The sequence below is a fragment of the Semicossyphus pulcher genome, unplaced genomic scaffold, assembly GCF_022749685.1.
Source record: "Semicossyphus pulcher isolate SPU_LCO1_2020_fin unplaced genomic scaffold, fSemPul1.0.p SCAF_7, whole genome shotgun sequence".
Classification (NCBI taxonomy): domain Eukaryota; kingdom Metazoa; phylum Chordata; class Actinopteri; order Labriformes; family Labridae; genus Semicossyphus; species Semicossyphus pulcher.
The window spans coordinates 20,015,427-20,032,504 of record NW_027211748.1 but is presented as its reverse complement, the minus strand read 5'-3'; the positions used below and the strand labels follow the sequence as shown (position 1 = coordinate 20,032,504).

Sequence of the window (17,078 nt, the reverse complement as noted above, 5' to 3'; positions counted from 1 at the left end):
TGTAAAACAAGACTAGGTTAAAACCTAGTATGTGGCTGACCGCATCAGGTCAATGTGCGCTTTTGTGGGCAATGTGTTACAAGGAATGTCCTTATGAGGCCGATGACAACGTGTTTGAAAGCAGGCGCGGTCAGCCAAAAAAGCCAAAACTCTAGCTAGCTTACATAAACAGCTAACCTTAATAGCGACAAACTGGTCACAAGGACAGATAGTATCGAAGATGCTACAGTAGCATTTTAGAAAGTTTTGGATGTTGTTTTAAATCTAGGTCAACTGTAGCTGCAAAAACGTCCACAAAGGAGCAACCTTTCAACATGTGATTATGGATACTCAAAACATACATATTTTCATTGACATCCTACTTCTATAAATCTGTCTCTCTTTTAGGAGTCTACTCAAACAGCAACAACATCCACAACAGGGGAAATTCAGAGTTTCTTCACCCATCAGACAGCTGCTCCAGGTATCAAGGCCTGGAGGGAAACTTTGACGCCAACAGCCCAATATCTTCACTAACAAGCCTGGGGAGCATGAGAGAGGGGTGAGTGCAAGATGCAATACAAGTCGATCAATGAAGTTAAAGTCTTCAATCCAAAAATCCAATTAGAATATTTATTTGTACATGCAGGGAAACATGACTGTAAACACATGGGCTTCTTGAGCAATCCTGCAGTTGCACACGTTCACTCCTTGAAACACTTTTTAACAACTGGCTATGAGTCGTTAAGTGCCCTGTTCATGGGCATCACAGCAGTTGGTAGAGTTGTTTATTTTCCCCCATTTTGACTCTCTGCCCCAGAGGATTGCACCAGCTTTACAGAGCGAAGTTTCAAACAGTAGAAACAGCTGTTGAACGATAAATTTTAAAAATGAGATGCCGTTATTTCTTAGAAATCAGAGTCTTTAACTTTACAACATGCCCAGAGGGAAGCTTAGATGGTCAGTTCATCCGAATCGTAAAAAACATATTCTCCCGCCCCAAGTGGTGTTCAAGTTCAAGTTATCTGCTGCGGGGACTTCTGCTGCCAACCCGATACAATGGAGCTGAACGGGAAGCCGTTTGCATTTGGCACTTTTCATACGGAGCAATTTTAAAGATAAAAATAGCGACCACAGTTTTCTGCTTCTCTTTGCATGTTATTTGAAATCAAATCTTCAAGCGGTGCATTTTCTGATATTCAGCCCAAAAATCTGTACTCATTTGATTTATTCGGAATAATAACGTCCAACGGTTTGCTGTGCCTCTCTCGTCTGGGAAACACATGCACATAAACAGGGAGAGACGTGAGCGTATGCATTTTTGAATAGACCAGAGAACATTATCACCAGCGATGGAGTTTTGGCTTTGTGGTTGCACTGATTGGGGACTTGGAGGCCACAGAACTTATGTGTACTGTAAACTGAGACAAATTTTGTCTAGCCCAGTATAAAAGTAGAAGTGAGACTAAAAAGATACAGCTGACAGCCTCCAGGCCCGCAGTTTCTGGACAATACGGCCTCAAATCATTGGTCACTGAAGAATTGCCCGTAAACGAACTTTTATTGGCACAACAGAAACAACAAAGGCAGTCTGTGCGATAAAACAGAGCTGATAAGGGCCAAAGTAAGATGTTTGTGGTTTAATAAATGATATAGAAACTCCACATGGTGTACGATGCGCATAGTTTCACATGAAATTGTTCTGGATTTCCATGAGTTGTTTTCAAATGGGCTCCGGGTCTTGGCAGAGGAGTTAATAGAGGAGTTTAGATGGGTTCAACGTAAAACCTATAAGCTTCGGTTTGAAAGTTTATTCTGAAGGTCGGCTGACTGGAAAACCAGATTTCACTTGATTTTTTTAGACTTTCAGCCGCAGTTCAGCATTCATGCAACAGAACATTTCCAGTAAGTGACGTTTTTTGTTACATTTGAACTTGATTTCATACCTGAGACGTCGTGTTAAAACTAACCAATGGCGATTAAAGACCTATACGTTCAAAAAGCTGCAAAAATTGCAAATTCAGGCAAAATTTCTTCTTTTATTTATTTTCCTTGCTTGATATTTTGCACAGCATCCTCTTCGTTTCAAACCATGTCATGTTCTATATTTTCTATGTTTTTGTTATGAATTTCCATTTTTGATTCTTGACTTGTTTTTGTTTGTTTGCTTATAATCTCTCAGTGTTTGATTTGATGCGCCAAAATACCAAGGCAAATGTCCTTGTAAGTGAAAGCACCTCCCAATAAATGATTCTGATTCAGGGCTGTGCTGACCTCAAAAAGGCCTTAAAACGACTCAAACGTTGTAGCTTAATAAATGATCCAATTTAAATGTACTTATCAAGCACATTTAAAAACAACAGATGTTGACTGAAGTGCCGTGCAATCAAACATAAAAGCCATATAAACAACACAATAAACACTAAGACCAATTTAAAGACAACAGGTCGATGATAGTAAAAAGCGTTCGGACCAATAGGGAAGGAGAAAGAATAAAAAGGCAACTCTCGTGCAGAGCCAAAAGCCAAGGAATAAAAGAGCATTTTGAGGTTTGATTTATAAACAGGCAGTTTGGGGGGCAGCCGAACATGTGGAGGCAGAGCGTTCCAGAGCTTTGGAGCCGGGACTGAAAAGACTCTTGCTGTGTTCTAAATGCCGTACTGTACTAGCAGTACGTACTGATTTGGCCAAAATGTAGTATGCAGCATGCAAACAAAAGCTAAATGTGCAGAATGCCAAAAATGCCAGGATGTCGTACTGATTCGGAAAAAAAAAATCTCTACCTCGTCTACAATATCCCACAATGCAAATCGCTGGAACGGCGGTTGAAATCACGGACAGCAGCAGCATTCCAGCAGAAGGGGGCGCTATAGCTAAAGAAGCAGCAGTTACTGTTAACTTCCTCCTAGCGTAGCATACTGCAACACAAATTTGAAAAGCTCCTCCATACTACTTACTACCGCCGAACACAGTATGCAGTATATAGTACGTAGTGTATAGTATATAGTATGTAGTATATAATACGGCATTTCGAACACAGCCTGTGTCATCCCCCTGAGCTTCAACCTTGACCTTGGGACAGCCAGAAGCAACAGGTCTGTAGATCTGAGTGTCCTTGATGAAAGATGAGGTTTTAAAAGGTCTGAAAGATTTGGTTGGCGCACGGCCATTTGATGATTTATAAGTGAATAATAATATGTTAAAATCATGATTAAAATGATGGTTCTGGAGTTCCTTGAAGGTACTTTATTCGACAAATTAATAATTTGTTAAAAAACACTTTAAAAAGCCACATTTATTTAGATGCTTTTTGACAGTTATAGTTCTTCTTTGACCAGATTTCTTGACTTGAGGAGGTTAACTGAGGAGTAAGCTAACAAATGTAAAGATCATATTTGAGTAAATTAAAAGTCCTTTGACTTGATGTCCAGGTTTGGGTGTCTGTGTCTAAATGCAGCCTCCATCTCCTTCCATGAAGCTTTGCACAATCCGTCCATTGACGTCCCTTTATAGCGACTGAGGATGTCATAGAATCCCACTGGTGCCCGCAGTACCTGACGGCCTGCCAAAGCCAATACCAGACGAGCACTTGTTTTTCCCCCAAACGACTTAGCGAGACGTTAAACACGTGAAAGTAAATTATCTTTGCTTCAGAGCAGAGCCGGCATCAAGCTCTGACCTCATAGCCAGGCGCGTGTTTACTCTGGCCGAGACGATCCATTTCAGCGTCTTTTAATTATTTAATACTTGAGGGATTCGGAGGCCTGCGCTCAGGCTTGTCCATCAGTGAGCATTTGTGATGTGCAGTGTTTGTGTATTTTGCGGTGGAGGAGTGTTGGGAAGATGGATTGGCTTCTTGGAGCGGCGTGTCCCTCAGATACAGGCGCTCTAACCAGGATGGCTCTCACACAGAAACGCTATTATACAACTTGAAGGAAAGAGAAGAAATGAAGTTTACTTTGCAGAAGCTGTGAGTGACATCGGGTCCAAAGAGCCAGTTTAACTGAAATGTTTGACATATCCACACATTTTTGTATTTACTGTATCTCTAACATGTAATATGTGCACTTAAGTTTCTGTAAGTGCTTGATTGGTAGCGCTTAGATCACATTTAATCGACATATGTGTTACATGCAGACAACATGATCCAGTAAATCCATATCACAGAAGTACTCCAGCGTCTTTCCGCTGCTAAAACTGAGCGCAGATCAGTTTAGTGCACAAGCTGGCACCTTTAGTAAACCCACTCATCCCCTCCTCTGATCCAGTACGAGTATGCTGCTATTAAAAAGCAGGCGTGCATTTAAAGCAGGGTTGCATACTGTATAATGTGCATATAAATATAAGAGCTTAAATTCTGCATCAGGATTCTTCTCATTCCAGATACGAGGAGGGCAGCTGGCTGTGGTTAGTTAGTATAAAGTAGGAAAAAAAGCAGTGAGCGATGAAGGGGTTTAGCCGGTAAAATATGATCAGAGGAGCAGTTTCCTGAGGTGGTGCTGACAGCCGCTCCCTCAGGCGTGGGCTCTCTGTTAAGCTCATGCATCAGAGACGTTTGGGCACACCGGCCACAGAACGACAGATCGACCCGTCGCGGCTAAACATCTCAGCTATGTTGTTGCAGCGTTGAAGAATGTAAGTGCTGGAACAGACGCGGTTGTTTATAGTTAAGGTCAGCTCTGATGGTTCTGGGGCCAACGAGGGGGAATCCAGAGTAGAGTTGAATTCTTGGGGCTCGCAGTCATCTCTGAACATTCATTTCAACAGTCGTACTATATCAAAGCCCGCTATGTTTACATAATCTTATACAAAGCCTGGTTTTTATTACCTTGGGAAGCCACAGCCATCTGTAAGTTATATCAGTTTGGGTTTCAAAAAAGTCCTTTTGATTAATTTTGGCTTTTATTGTATTTCTCCACTGAAAGCAGAGACTGTTAAATTAAATGTAATAGCATTTGACATGGGAAATGGGTAATAAAGAGACCTGGGGATGATAAATGATAGATATGTAAAGAAATCTCCAAACATTTCCTTTTTTTATAGCTGTCAGATGCAAATATAGAAGGCGCTCGGGCCAGCAGCCATCAGTATCAGTGACAAGGCCTGGCTTGTTTATGAAGCCCAGTAAACCCGTCCAGCAGAAACCAAGGCCATTTGGCTCTCTGGGGACCAATATGCTACGGTACATCATCCAGGAGACTTCTCAGGCCACATGAAATGCAGAGAGCGAGCTCTTTGAAGGAGGAGGATGGGGGGGGGGGGGGGGGGGGTAAATACCATATTGTAGGGGGGGGGGGTTCAGCTGCATATCTCCTTGGAGAGATATTCGGGTGCCTTTCTTTCTTCTTGTCGACTTGGCTCCACTGACTCATTCGTTTCCACATTGAGTCAGGCTGTTTGTGCACAGTCAGCACATTCTTGCAGCGTAGCGATGGATACAGCTCCACATAAAGCCCGCCTACATTACCCCCATGAGACAGAAACACTTCCTTATATAAACTGCACTGTTTGTGCACGAGTTTTACTAGTTTGTGTGTGATGACACAGCTGCTGCCACACTGTCAGATAATGTTGATCAACATAATGATTGCAAATACTCAAGGGGCACCTAATTTAAATACATACAGTAGATTAAAAAAGTGTAAAATCTTTTGTTTAGGGTACATTGAGCCCTATCCGCATATATAATGAAACTATAGTTGCACAAAGAAGAAGTGACTATGTCAAACATAACATGTGTTGTTTTAGAATTGTATGATCCTCAGCTCAACTGTTACTAATGATTTGTTTATGACACCAACTTCATTTTACCACAAGAGTTCTTGGCTCAGCCGTGCGGCTCAGAAGGCTGTGGTGAGGTTAAAAAGGCTTAAGATACACTGAATTCATCTCTACGTGACAGAAACAGCTGCAGGAGTTAATTCAAGCCAACTGAACGAAAGTTAAAAAACAGGCATTATCTTAAAAATCCCACCAGGTTGTTGCAATGAGTCAGTTATGAATCCTCGAGGAGCTTTTATTGTCTTTCGTCAACCTTAAATAAAGACTCTTACTTTGAAAGTTAAACTACCAAATCTGTCAGTTTCAATTTATCCTGGTTGGGTCTTTAAATAGTTCAGCATTTTTGAGAAGTTGCTTATTCGCCCCCTCACTAAGAGTTAGACATGCTTATTCTCAAGAGTTTCACACTCTTAAAATTGTGCTGAAAGATTGAAAATAAGCTGAACTACCCAGGCTTAAAATTAGCATCCTCCCAGTGGATGAACATTGTTGCTCTATTGTATTGTAGAGTTCATTTCTAGCATGATTATGAACATGTATGATCTAAGATAACCCTGTTAAGCTGCTTAGTTTTCTCAGACAAGCAACTCACTCAACTTAGATTTTATGCTAAACTTTCCATATGTTTAGACCAAATGTTTCAGTGCTGTTACAAGACAAAGCACTTTTAGGTAAGAACTAACCAACGCTAACTGAGATAAGTTAGTTGTAGCAGTGTTAGCCACATTGCTGCTAAAGTTAGCCGTCTAGCACTCACACTGAAGAAAATTACAACACAGTGAATGTGCTATTGTAAACGGTGTTCAGCTTAAAAAGGTAACACATAAAGCAACAATATAATGTTGTATGAAATACAACTGGCTTTGGAAGTTATGCAGGGTGTGGTAACCACCACTCAGTAAGAAGCTAACTGAGTTAGTTAGCCAAACATGCTAACGTTAGAGCGGACAAACACCATTCCTTCTTTAGCAAACCTATGCCAGTCTATTCTTTTAATGCTTAAAGCTATAAACACAAATGAATCAAAGTCCTGCCTAAGATTTCCACACTGATAAGATTGTGCTAAAAGATTGAAGAACCTTAACTACTCAGTTGATGAACATTGTTGTTCTATTGCTTTGAAGAGTTCATTTCTAGCATGATTGTTAAACATGTATTATCTAGATTGTAACCCTGTTTAGCTGCTTAGTTTACAGACAAACTCTCTTAACTTAGATTTATACTTAACTTTCCATATTTTTATGTCTCAATACTCTGTTACAAGACAAAGGGCTTTTAAGTAAGAACTAACCAATGCTAACTCAGATAAGTTAGTTGTTGCAGTTAACCTAGAAGGACAGAGCTGCTAACGTTAGCCTACTAGCTCTCACACTGGAGGAAAGTACTACACAATGAATGTGCTATTGTTAACAGTGTTTAGCTTGAAAAAGTAAAACGTAAAGCAACAAAACAATGTTGTAAGGAATACAGCTGGCCTTGGAAGTTACGCAGGGTTTGGTAACCACCACTCAGTAAGACGCTAACTAAGCTAGTTAGCCAAACATGCATCCTTCTCAACAAATACCTATTTATTCTTTTAATGTTTGAAGCTATAAACACAAGTGAATCAAGATTAAATGTTCATCATAGTCATATATCATTTGTTCATTTGTTTTGAGTATTTTAGTTACATCGTTTTGTGTTGCCAACAGGAACAGACCAACATTGTTCATGTCCGCTGAAGTCAGCCCAGTGAGCTCCTCGTCAGACCGAGCCAACGTGCAGCTGCAGGGCTACAACAAAAACTACAACCACCAACAATTGCTCTCACAGCAGCAAGGTACTGACAACATCATCAGCCTCAACACTCATAGTGGGATGCATCCTTGTTGTTCTTGACATTCATGATTTTTCCAAAAGGATGTCTGTATGGAGAGGGAAAAGTGGTTCAACCAGTCGGTGATGGAGGCTTTGAACCTGCCAGTTACTTCACAAACCCCTCCGCCTCTCACGCAATAGGTAAGACACCGACAACACAGGGTAAAAGCCTCCATATACTCTGATGGTTAAGGGAAAGGAAAATGGAATTAATTTGCTTGTGTTTTTTTCCTGTCTTCAGGGTTTGACCTGTTGCAGGACCTGCAGGGCCAGGCGGGAGGTGGTTACTCCATGTCTCCCTGCTCAGACGACAGCTTCCTGTTCCAGACAGGAGGCGTCGACCGCTGCCTCAACCAGATCTACTCCATCTACCTGGACTCGTGAAAAACCAAAGAACTGAGTCAGAATCACTTTGTTTTCAAGAGGACCAAAGGCAGCATTTTTGATGTGGGCGGCAGTCAATCACAACAACAATATACTGTATATTCAGCGCTGACAGTGACAGAATGATCTTGAACAGTGCAGAAAATATGTCAGTGGGAGTTTTAACGGTACAAAGAAAGGTGCAGAATTGACGAGAGGTGGAGCTGCAAAGATACACAGCCGAAGAAGAAATCTGGTGAGCTAATTCACGTAAGTAGCAGTGACTTTTTTATTCGGAGATGAACACAGCTTTTGTGATCTGGATAGAAGGAGCTATGAGCTTTGTTCATGTTTCATCACTCCAGTCAGGTGAACTCTGTCTCCACAGCAGCTTCTCCTCCAGGAAATGTCGCAGGAAAACAAGGACAGAATGGGATCTTATAATGTTGTGGTTCCCAATATGGGGTCAGTACAAGATACAAAGAACAGAACTTTTTTTTGGTATGCATTGCAGATAGTTTTTACTTCTTTGTTAAAGCAGCTTCATTTTAAGGTGTTACGAGCCAAAAAGTTGAATCATGATGTTATAATGGATTTAGCAGTCCAAGCAAGAAATAGTTACATTTTTGAAAATTTGCTTTGGTTTTTTTTTGCAGAGAGTTAGATGACAAGATTAAAAACACTCTCATATCAGCCACAAGAACTGTTGCAACAGCCAAGTTAGCTTAGCTTAGCATGAAGGCTGGAAAAGGAGGGAAACATCTGGCCTGATTCTGTATAAAGGTAACAAAATCCACGTTCCAGTTGCTTTAAAACTCACTTATACTCAATTTGTGTCTTCTTTGTTTAATTTGTACAAAACTGGATGTTTAAAACTCGAGGGTTATGTGTGAAACTCTTTACTGGCTGTGATGACGTCAGGAAGTCACTACACCTGGACACGAAATTGACCGCTCTCTGTAAAACCACAGCTAGCTGTTTTTCACACTTTCGTATTTGTGTGGATTAAACAAACAAGATATAACTGATTAATTTGTGAGATTTACAGGTTGGGATTTTATTAGCTTTTGACAGAGCTAGACTTACAGTTACCTATGTATACAGCCCTTGGCTAGGCTAAGCTAACCAGCGGGCGTAATATTTCTACATACAGACTTACAGAAAACATCAGTAATTGTGTTGTTTTAGCACTCTTCAAGGAAAACAGAAGGAGTTCCACTGCAGGAAGACAGCATAAAATGACAATCATAATAAGAAAAACAACTGCATGTGAGACAGTTGCGTATGAAATCATCCATGAGTTAAATAAAAATAAATTTAATAAGTGAAACACTTTAAAATAAACACAAAATCTGCTGTTAATACAACAAATCTACACTATGGGAGCAAATATGTCTAAAATGCAAATCTATAAATATATGTTTCAAGACAGGATGTGAAAGTTCCAGAGGACAGAATAAGAGCAAAGGCACCAGTACAGCAAAAGCTCGATCACCCCTCGACCATAATGTGGACCCGTCAAAAAGCCAAACAAATCTATGAGGCCTTTCGGACAGTAAAGAGTTAAACATTCAGTGATTTACTGTAGTACCTTGTGATTAATGAGTAGGATTTTAATATTGATTCAAAAAGAAAAGGGTAAACAGTGCACTGAGGTTAAACCGTTGGAGAAGAGCACAGCTTGAGGGGATGGTTTCAGTTTCATCATTTAAATTAAATATGTTTATTTCTCCAAATGTCAAACTCTTCTGTCAAAGTTGTTGTGCGTTTATCAGCAGGAAAATTACCTTGTAACAAAAGCAACATTGGGAAACCTCCAACTGCTTGTTCGTTTAGTTGTTTTGCTGGAGTGCAGCTGCAGGACGATGGAGTCAGCTGTAGCACTGCTGCCACCTAGTGTTCGGCTGTATCAATAACATACACGCTCTGTGGTATTATAGAACTGATGGGAGGGATAAACTGACAAGTGAGGGGGAAAAAATGCACTAAAATGTATCATCTGTGATTTGCCTGCCAACAAATAAGTTTAATTTTGTGTAATCAAACAACGACAGTAGCATAATATCCTTTTTTATAGTGTTTCTTTTGTTTTTTCAACACAGTGCCTTTACATGTTTCTGTATAGTTTCTATCAGTGTTATATTCAGTGAGAGGGAGGTGTGCATTGTTTACAGTAAGTTCTGTGCACTCTTTAGTCTCCTCACAGAGACTGTAAGAGAAATGACCAACCAGAAAATGTTTACACTGATTTTGTAGCAATCCAGAGATTTCTTATTATTGTCATTGAACAGTGTATATAGACTGTATGAAAATATGCCTGTCTTTTTATATCTGAATAAACACGTCTGTTTGTATGTGTTTGTGTTTCTTAGTTTCAGTTATTTCCTGGATTAATCAGTTAATTGTTAAAAAAGTGTGGGAAAACTGTGAAAAGTTATAGTTTCCCAAAGCTCAAGATAACATCTTCAGATTTTTTGTTTTGATAGAAAATCACTGTACAATCATTTATTACAAAAATGATGAGTTCTCACAATGAAAAGATGAAATTAGTGATTTGTTCATTATTTTATTATATTTTGAAAAGCCTTTAAATCTTAGTTCAGGGTATGTTTACGGTTAGTTGGCTAGTTAATACCGCCATCTAGTGGTCATACATTGAAGAAGGCCCCAGTAAGGTTCTGATTTATTTCAAAGAAATTAATTCCCCTTCATTATGTTCGGAAATTTAAAAGTCCAGTGTATAAAACATCAAGACACAAAATAGATGTGTATGTTGGTAGATAGTTTGGTGCTGTGGAGATTGCAATTAAAACTTTCGGTGTGTTGATTTTGGCGCCCCTGTGGACAAAGCCGTACCTCTTATCTCTTTGCTGATTTTCTCCTGTACATGATTAAGTGGTGGTTTTTAACTTGTCACTGTTTTACAGTATGACATTTTTGGTTCAGCATTAATGCTGCATTAATAGGTATTTTGCATTTTACTGCTGTAGATCTTTATGGTTAAACTTATTTGAACTACTATATATACTGTTGGACGGTATAATCTGCAGCAAGGCATCATATTGTTATTAATTTCTTTAAGTATCCTTTGTAGAAACACAGGAAGTAGTGAAAGAAGAGAGAAATACAGGTCGTATTCATAACAAATTCCACCTTAAGTCAAGGATGATGTAATACAGAAATAAAGTGTCTTCCTGGCTTTCTTCTTCAAAAATGTTTTAAAGGGTATTCAAAGAAGGAAGGGCTTCTAGGACATACGCAGGGTGCGTACAGGGAGAAAGCAATTTCATCAAACCCAAAGTGCACACTGGGAACACTATCTTAGTAGTTTACCTAGAAATGCCCCTGTAGTATGGAAATACACAGCAACATGTGTTTTTCTCCCATAAAACACAATAGGTGAGTAATGTAATATTAAATACGATAATTTTGTGGCGTTGCTGGATGGTAAGAACCACACATCACGTCTCATGAGCTCAGAAAAACAGCCCTGCTTCCAGCTAAGTGACGATGCATTTTCAAGCTAAATTAACGACGTTTTAATGGTTAATTTAGCTCAAGAAGTAGGAGGATTTTATCAAGTCATAAAAGAGCACCTGTTTAATTTCCAAATTTTGAATTCATGGTTTTAAGTGGAAAGTATGGAAAAACAAAGTTGCACGTGTTTGGAGAGAAGGCGAGTTCAGCCACCAGAGGGCGCTGCAGCAGGCTAAACTTTGAACTGCACTGCACGGTAAGGCTCAAATCTGTTAGCGTCAGTCGCAGATAAACGCTCTCAAACTTAACACTGTGTATGGATAAACATCATTAACACCCTCCTACAGAAACACACAAACACGTACACAACCACAGACACACACAAACTGGAAGCGGTAGTTTTTCCACATTCCGCTCGGAGGGAGACACACCCTCCGACCCAGAGGAGGTGGAGGAGGAGGAGGAGGAGGTGCTATCACCCGGGACAGTTGATGGGATGCAGAGAGGAGAGAGAGAGAGACGCTGCTGCTGATGTTTGGATCCTCAACAGGTCTCATGAGCGTCTGACAGAGAGCAACATGGCTGCAGCAGACATGAAGCCCAGAGGTAGGGAAACACTTTTTTATACTTGATTTACATCCAGGCTGCTTTTCTCATGTCCAACAGGTGTTTGTGGGTGTTTATCTGCTTTTTTCTGGATATTTGTAAGGATTTTAATCTGCCTCACAGGGTCTTGCAGTTATAGTAGATTGTAACTTCAAATGATGCTATTTTAGTGTGTTTTGTGCTATAAGCTGTAGCTAGATATTGACCAATATTGACCCCTAAATTCAAACCTACCACCACCAAAAAAGAAATAGCTTTTTTTCTACATTTTATTGATTCAGTAACTTGTAAAATTAAGTTTTGTACAAATAACATCCTTACATGTTGTTTAAAAGACTTCCCAACACTGGCAAAATACTGAATCCTGAATTATTATCATCTTTTTCCCCTTTAGCATAAAATGTGAGAGAATCATTTTCTGGCACATAGATGCTTAAATTCCCATAAATGTCCCCTCTGTGTCCTCTGTGTTGCTCCAGCTGCAGCCTCTGTTTCATGTAGGAATATTTTATGATGAGGAGTGGTATGAAAGGGAGAATAGAGGCCGTTTTTTCAGAGGAAGCTGCAGCCAGAGAGGATGTAGCAGCTCACATTGTTAGCGGGTGAGATCATCCTCGTTCTCCAGATTTAAACCTCCCTCCTCTCGCTGGACGCTCACACCCAGAGAGGAGACGGACAGGAAAGTCCTCCTGTTAGGATGAAGGGCCTTTACACTCACAGCTCTGTCTCTGAGACTGTGATGGTCGGCCAGCGTCTCCTGTGTTTTGTGTCACTTATAAATCCAACGATCCGTGTCAATATTTGGCGTGACTGCAGATCTTCTCGGATGACAGATTCTTTAACCTTTTCAGCGATGAGTCGACTCTGACCTTTAGACTTCTGTTGTCAGGCTGAGATGGGAAGTGGACTTCTTGGGCATTAAGTTATCTTAAGTAGTGACTGCGTGGAATCAGCAGCACATATACAAGTCTTACCGCATCCTGACTTTGCTCGTACAAAAGTGTTAAGAATTTGGACCATTGCATCCAAATCTAAGCAAATTATCACCTCCGTGCAACCACACAACCCCACTGAGCGATTTCCTTTTTCCTCTTCAGAGTGATCAAGCTTTGAATTCATGGTCTGTTGATAACTATCAGTTAGAACAAAAGCTGAGCAGCATGCAAATAGTTAGAGTTAAAGGTCTGTGCACTATAAATAAACAGCATTACAGAGGATTCACGGGGGATGAAAGATTGAGACAAGACATGCAAACAAAAGCTTCACCCCCTTATCTGGAAGAAACAGTTTTTATCACACACTCAGTTCTGTAAGTCTCCATGGAAAGCACCACGGTGTATGATTTACCAGCATCCAGCAGTGATGACGCAGACTGAAAACAACTGATAAATGTCCCCTCACCAATTTCCTTCCAAGAAACGACCTCTCTAGAAGAGTTTAGTTTGTCCATTCTGGGCTACTGTAGGAACTCTGGAAGACGACCCACTCCCTCACTGAATATTAAGAGCGCCTTTTAAGGTAATGATGACCCAACATTTCCTTTTTGCATTTGATAACACACAAATTCTGGCAACAGATCTCCCTAAATCTTTCACACTGGTCCTTTAAAAGTCCTTATAAATAACAAGACAACAAAATGACCTTTCTCTCTCGATTTTCTTGAGCTGACAAAAATAAATCTCTACTTTAAATTTAAGTTTCACTACGGGAATTTACTAAACAGCATCATAGAACAAGTAACAACACATATATTTACTATAAAAAAGCTGCTACAATCAGTGTTTTCATATTCTTAATGGATCTCATGTCTCCTGGTGTGTGAAGAGGAGGATCTCTAGTGATGAAAGGATCCTGACTCTGCAGTTTCCCTCAGATCTAAGGAACTTTTTAGTGTTTAAAAAGTTCTCTAATGGGCCCTGGAAAACCTCCGCCAGACTACGTGAAACATGTCATCTGGCGGAGGCCAGGGAGCTCGCTAAACTTCCTCAATGTAGGACAATGTCATGTCTCGTTCAAACTCATCAAGTTTGAAATGTAGACTGCAGACCCCGAAGATTTTTTAGACGATCCACTGGTATATCCTCGTCATATTTCGGACTCTGTCCCGCTCTGAGCCGTTGACTGCAGTGAAAACGGTACTATTTCACTCAAGCGCCTCTCGCTGGGCCGCTCCTTTCAGAGGGAGGGCCGCAATGCACGCTGGGTGTTGAAGGAATGTAGAATGGGCGAAACCACGAGCTGTTTGTACATCTTTCTCCACAGCTATGGCGCCAACTTCAAATATTATTGCTTCTATCGATCACAGAGAACACCAGCTTTGACTGACGATGGCTTTTTCCAGGGGCGAACTGCTCCTTTAAAAGCTGATGACATGTCAATTTTGTGTCCATTGCTTGTCTTTGCTTTGGTCTTTGCTGCCCCCTTGTGGCAAAAAAAATATTATTGCAGGTTTCAGAGACTTAATTTGTCCAATGAAAGCTAGCATGAAAGCTGACATTTTTAAAAGACATTGTTGGGGCTCACAAACAGAGGCTACAGTCCTTGATGCAGCGGCCCCGGGCTCGAATCCCACTCTTGGCCCATTGCCACGTGTCATCCCCCATTCTCTCTACCTCTGTTTCCGACACTTTCCACCGTCCTCTTTTTAAATAAGGGCATAAATGCCCCCCCCAAAAAAATTCTTTAAAAAGCACAAAAACATTATTCCACGTACAAACTTTCAATATTATATCCGGTTGTGACCTCCTCAGGTGACTCTCCCTCTTTGTACTCACACTGTCACCTTTAACCTCCCACTCATGGGCATTTAACGAAAGTTTTTACAGGCCCACAGTTTTGAATCAACTTCTCACTCAGGTTTTAATAGACTGGATTATTGGTTTTGTCCTTACTTGGCCTGGTTACTGAGTGAGATCAAAACCTCTCCCTCTTTCATGTTGTCGTCACTGTGGTTGATTGTGGTGACTTAAGATTTCCTCCTGATGCGGCGCTCTGTTCTTTGTAGCTGCTCGCACTATCCAACACAGGTCCTCTCATATGTAGTCAAAACAAACGTCAGTTCTGCTGTAGGGAACATAAACTGTACTCAATTCTGTTGCCAAAATAGGATTTTTCTCAGGAAGTCTTTTGATGCAGACATTTTTTAAATATGAGATGGAAATAAATATGCAAATCTGATTAAACAAGGGTTACATTTACAGCCCTCGGCCTGAAAACACTTGTCTCAGCTTTAAGTCAGTTTACCACTCCTGCTGTTATTACAAAGTGCCTCCATTTAATCAGAAGTGTTTTTTTGGTTAAGAAGTTTAGTGGTCAGTGGTCCAGCTCAAACCCTACTGTTCTGCCTGTTGTGGAAGTTCTCCTGCCTCCTGTAATTGTAGAGCAGCGTTCAGCTCTATTGTGGCGAGTGAGGAAGTCTGATGTCACAACCAAACACTCCCTCCCTCTCTGTCTGTCTGTCTCTTCCTGCTTCACATGTGAGACTTTTAAAAAACACAGGCCTTGTTTATGTCGACCACACATGCTTTTATGTTCAGGCAGCGTCACAAAGTATACAGGAGTTTAAGGGAAGTGACCAAAAATAACTTTTTCATGTCTCTAAGAGCGGGTTTTCCAAATGTTGTCATGTCACGATCTTCCATAGATTCATGAATGAAACCTGAGATTTGGGATCATTTCTACTTCAAGCAGTTACAGTGAAACTAAACTTATTTTAGAGACCTTCTCAAACCTCGTCAGGGTCATGTATGCTTTATTTTACTGTACATGTGTATCGTGATGTTGTCTACATTTTGTCTTGTCTGTTGGCTGTGTTTCTAAGTGTGGCAATTTTTAATGTCCCTCATTGAAAAAGTTAAGTCAGATTGTTTTGGTCCTTACTACCATCTTTTTTTTGCCATGCATCAATCTGAGTATGCAAATCTTTTAGGCTTCAAGTTAAAAGTTGCATTTTCAAATGACATTGTCTTTATTATTTGCCACCTGCACCATAATAACCCTGTTTGTTTTCCTGTTCACAAAAAGAAAAATGGTTCCCCCCAAATAATTCAAGCCATTAAGGTACAAAAGTTAAAATGTTTTTATTATTGTGGCTACATGAACAACCTGTTAAATGTTTTAAATGTTTTGTACGCATTAAGTCATACAAGTATTTTATAATTGTCCACAGCTGTTCTTGCTAACTTCGTTGAAAAAGGCAGTGCACTCTCGAATTTCAAACTAGCTGTAATAGCCTAACGATAGTTAGCATGTTAGCTATTCTGCTAAACCTTCAAATATCATAAACACAAATGTTAATGTTTGTAAGAAGCAGAAATTCAAAAATATTTTTGTTGTTGTTTGTTTTTAGATTTCATTTCCAAGTGAACTTTACTGTAGCCTGTACTATTGGCTATGGTATATATTGTGTTTCCCAAAATCAGCTGGTTAAAGTAAAAGTACAGTATTCAAATATTTTTTATCGCACTCATCGTATTTTAAGTTGTTTTGTTTTTTTACAGATGCTTTAGGCTTTTATGCTTTGATGGTTTCCGGTTAGCTTAACACAAATGGTTAAAAATATAACTGTACTGATTCCTATTCAAATACCTGTATCTAAAGACCTTTCAATATATTTTAGAAGGAGTGGGTTGTCTTTAATTTTCTGTTGATTTTTGATCAAATATTCTGGCTTCAGCTGAACCGAGTAATTGTACGTTTTTAGATCACAATCTCTTACTTTGATAAATACAGCTATAACACAGAATAATGCCAAAGAAAAACGTAAGGTTGAAGCTGTTGAGAGTTTTCCTAGACACATTGCTATTAAATGATCAAAGCATAATACATCAGAATTAAGGAGGTTCACAGAACGAACTGTGTGTTGGGGCTCCAGCTTCACCTTGGAGTAATGTTTGTTTAACTCCCATCTGCCGGTTTGCCGCACAGCCTTCGCATGAGACTCATAGTAGCATCTGTTTCCTCTCCAACAGCCAAACACTGGACTCCTGATCCCTGCTGACTTGAGTCACCATGCC

The 17,078-nt window shown here is 40.0% G+C and overlaps 1 protein-coding gene across 1 annotated transcript in view; it reads left to right on the top strand.

The window, feature by feature from the left end:
- Window positions 1-8,668, top strand: part of LOC138611996 (zinc finger protein GLIS1) — a 29,161-nt gene extending 20,493 nt beyond the window's left edge. The window contains exons 5-8 of the mRNA XM_069685281.1: window positions 388-541; window positions 7,452-7,612; window positions 7,660-7,758; window positions 7,859-8,668. Of these exons, the coding sequence (XP_069541382.1) occupies window positions 388-541; window positions 7,452-7,612; window positions 7,660-7,758; window positions 7,859-8,001 (557 nt within the window). The 3' untranslated portion in view covers window positions 8,002-8,668. The remainder of the gene's footprint in view (window positions 1-387; window positions 542-7,451; window positions 7,613-7,659; window positions 7,759-7,858) is intronic.
- The last annotated feature ends 8,410 nt before the right edge of the window (window positions 8,669-17,078 follow it).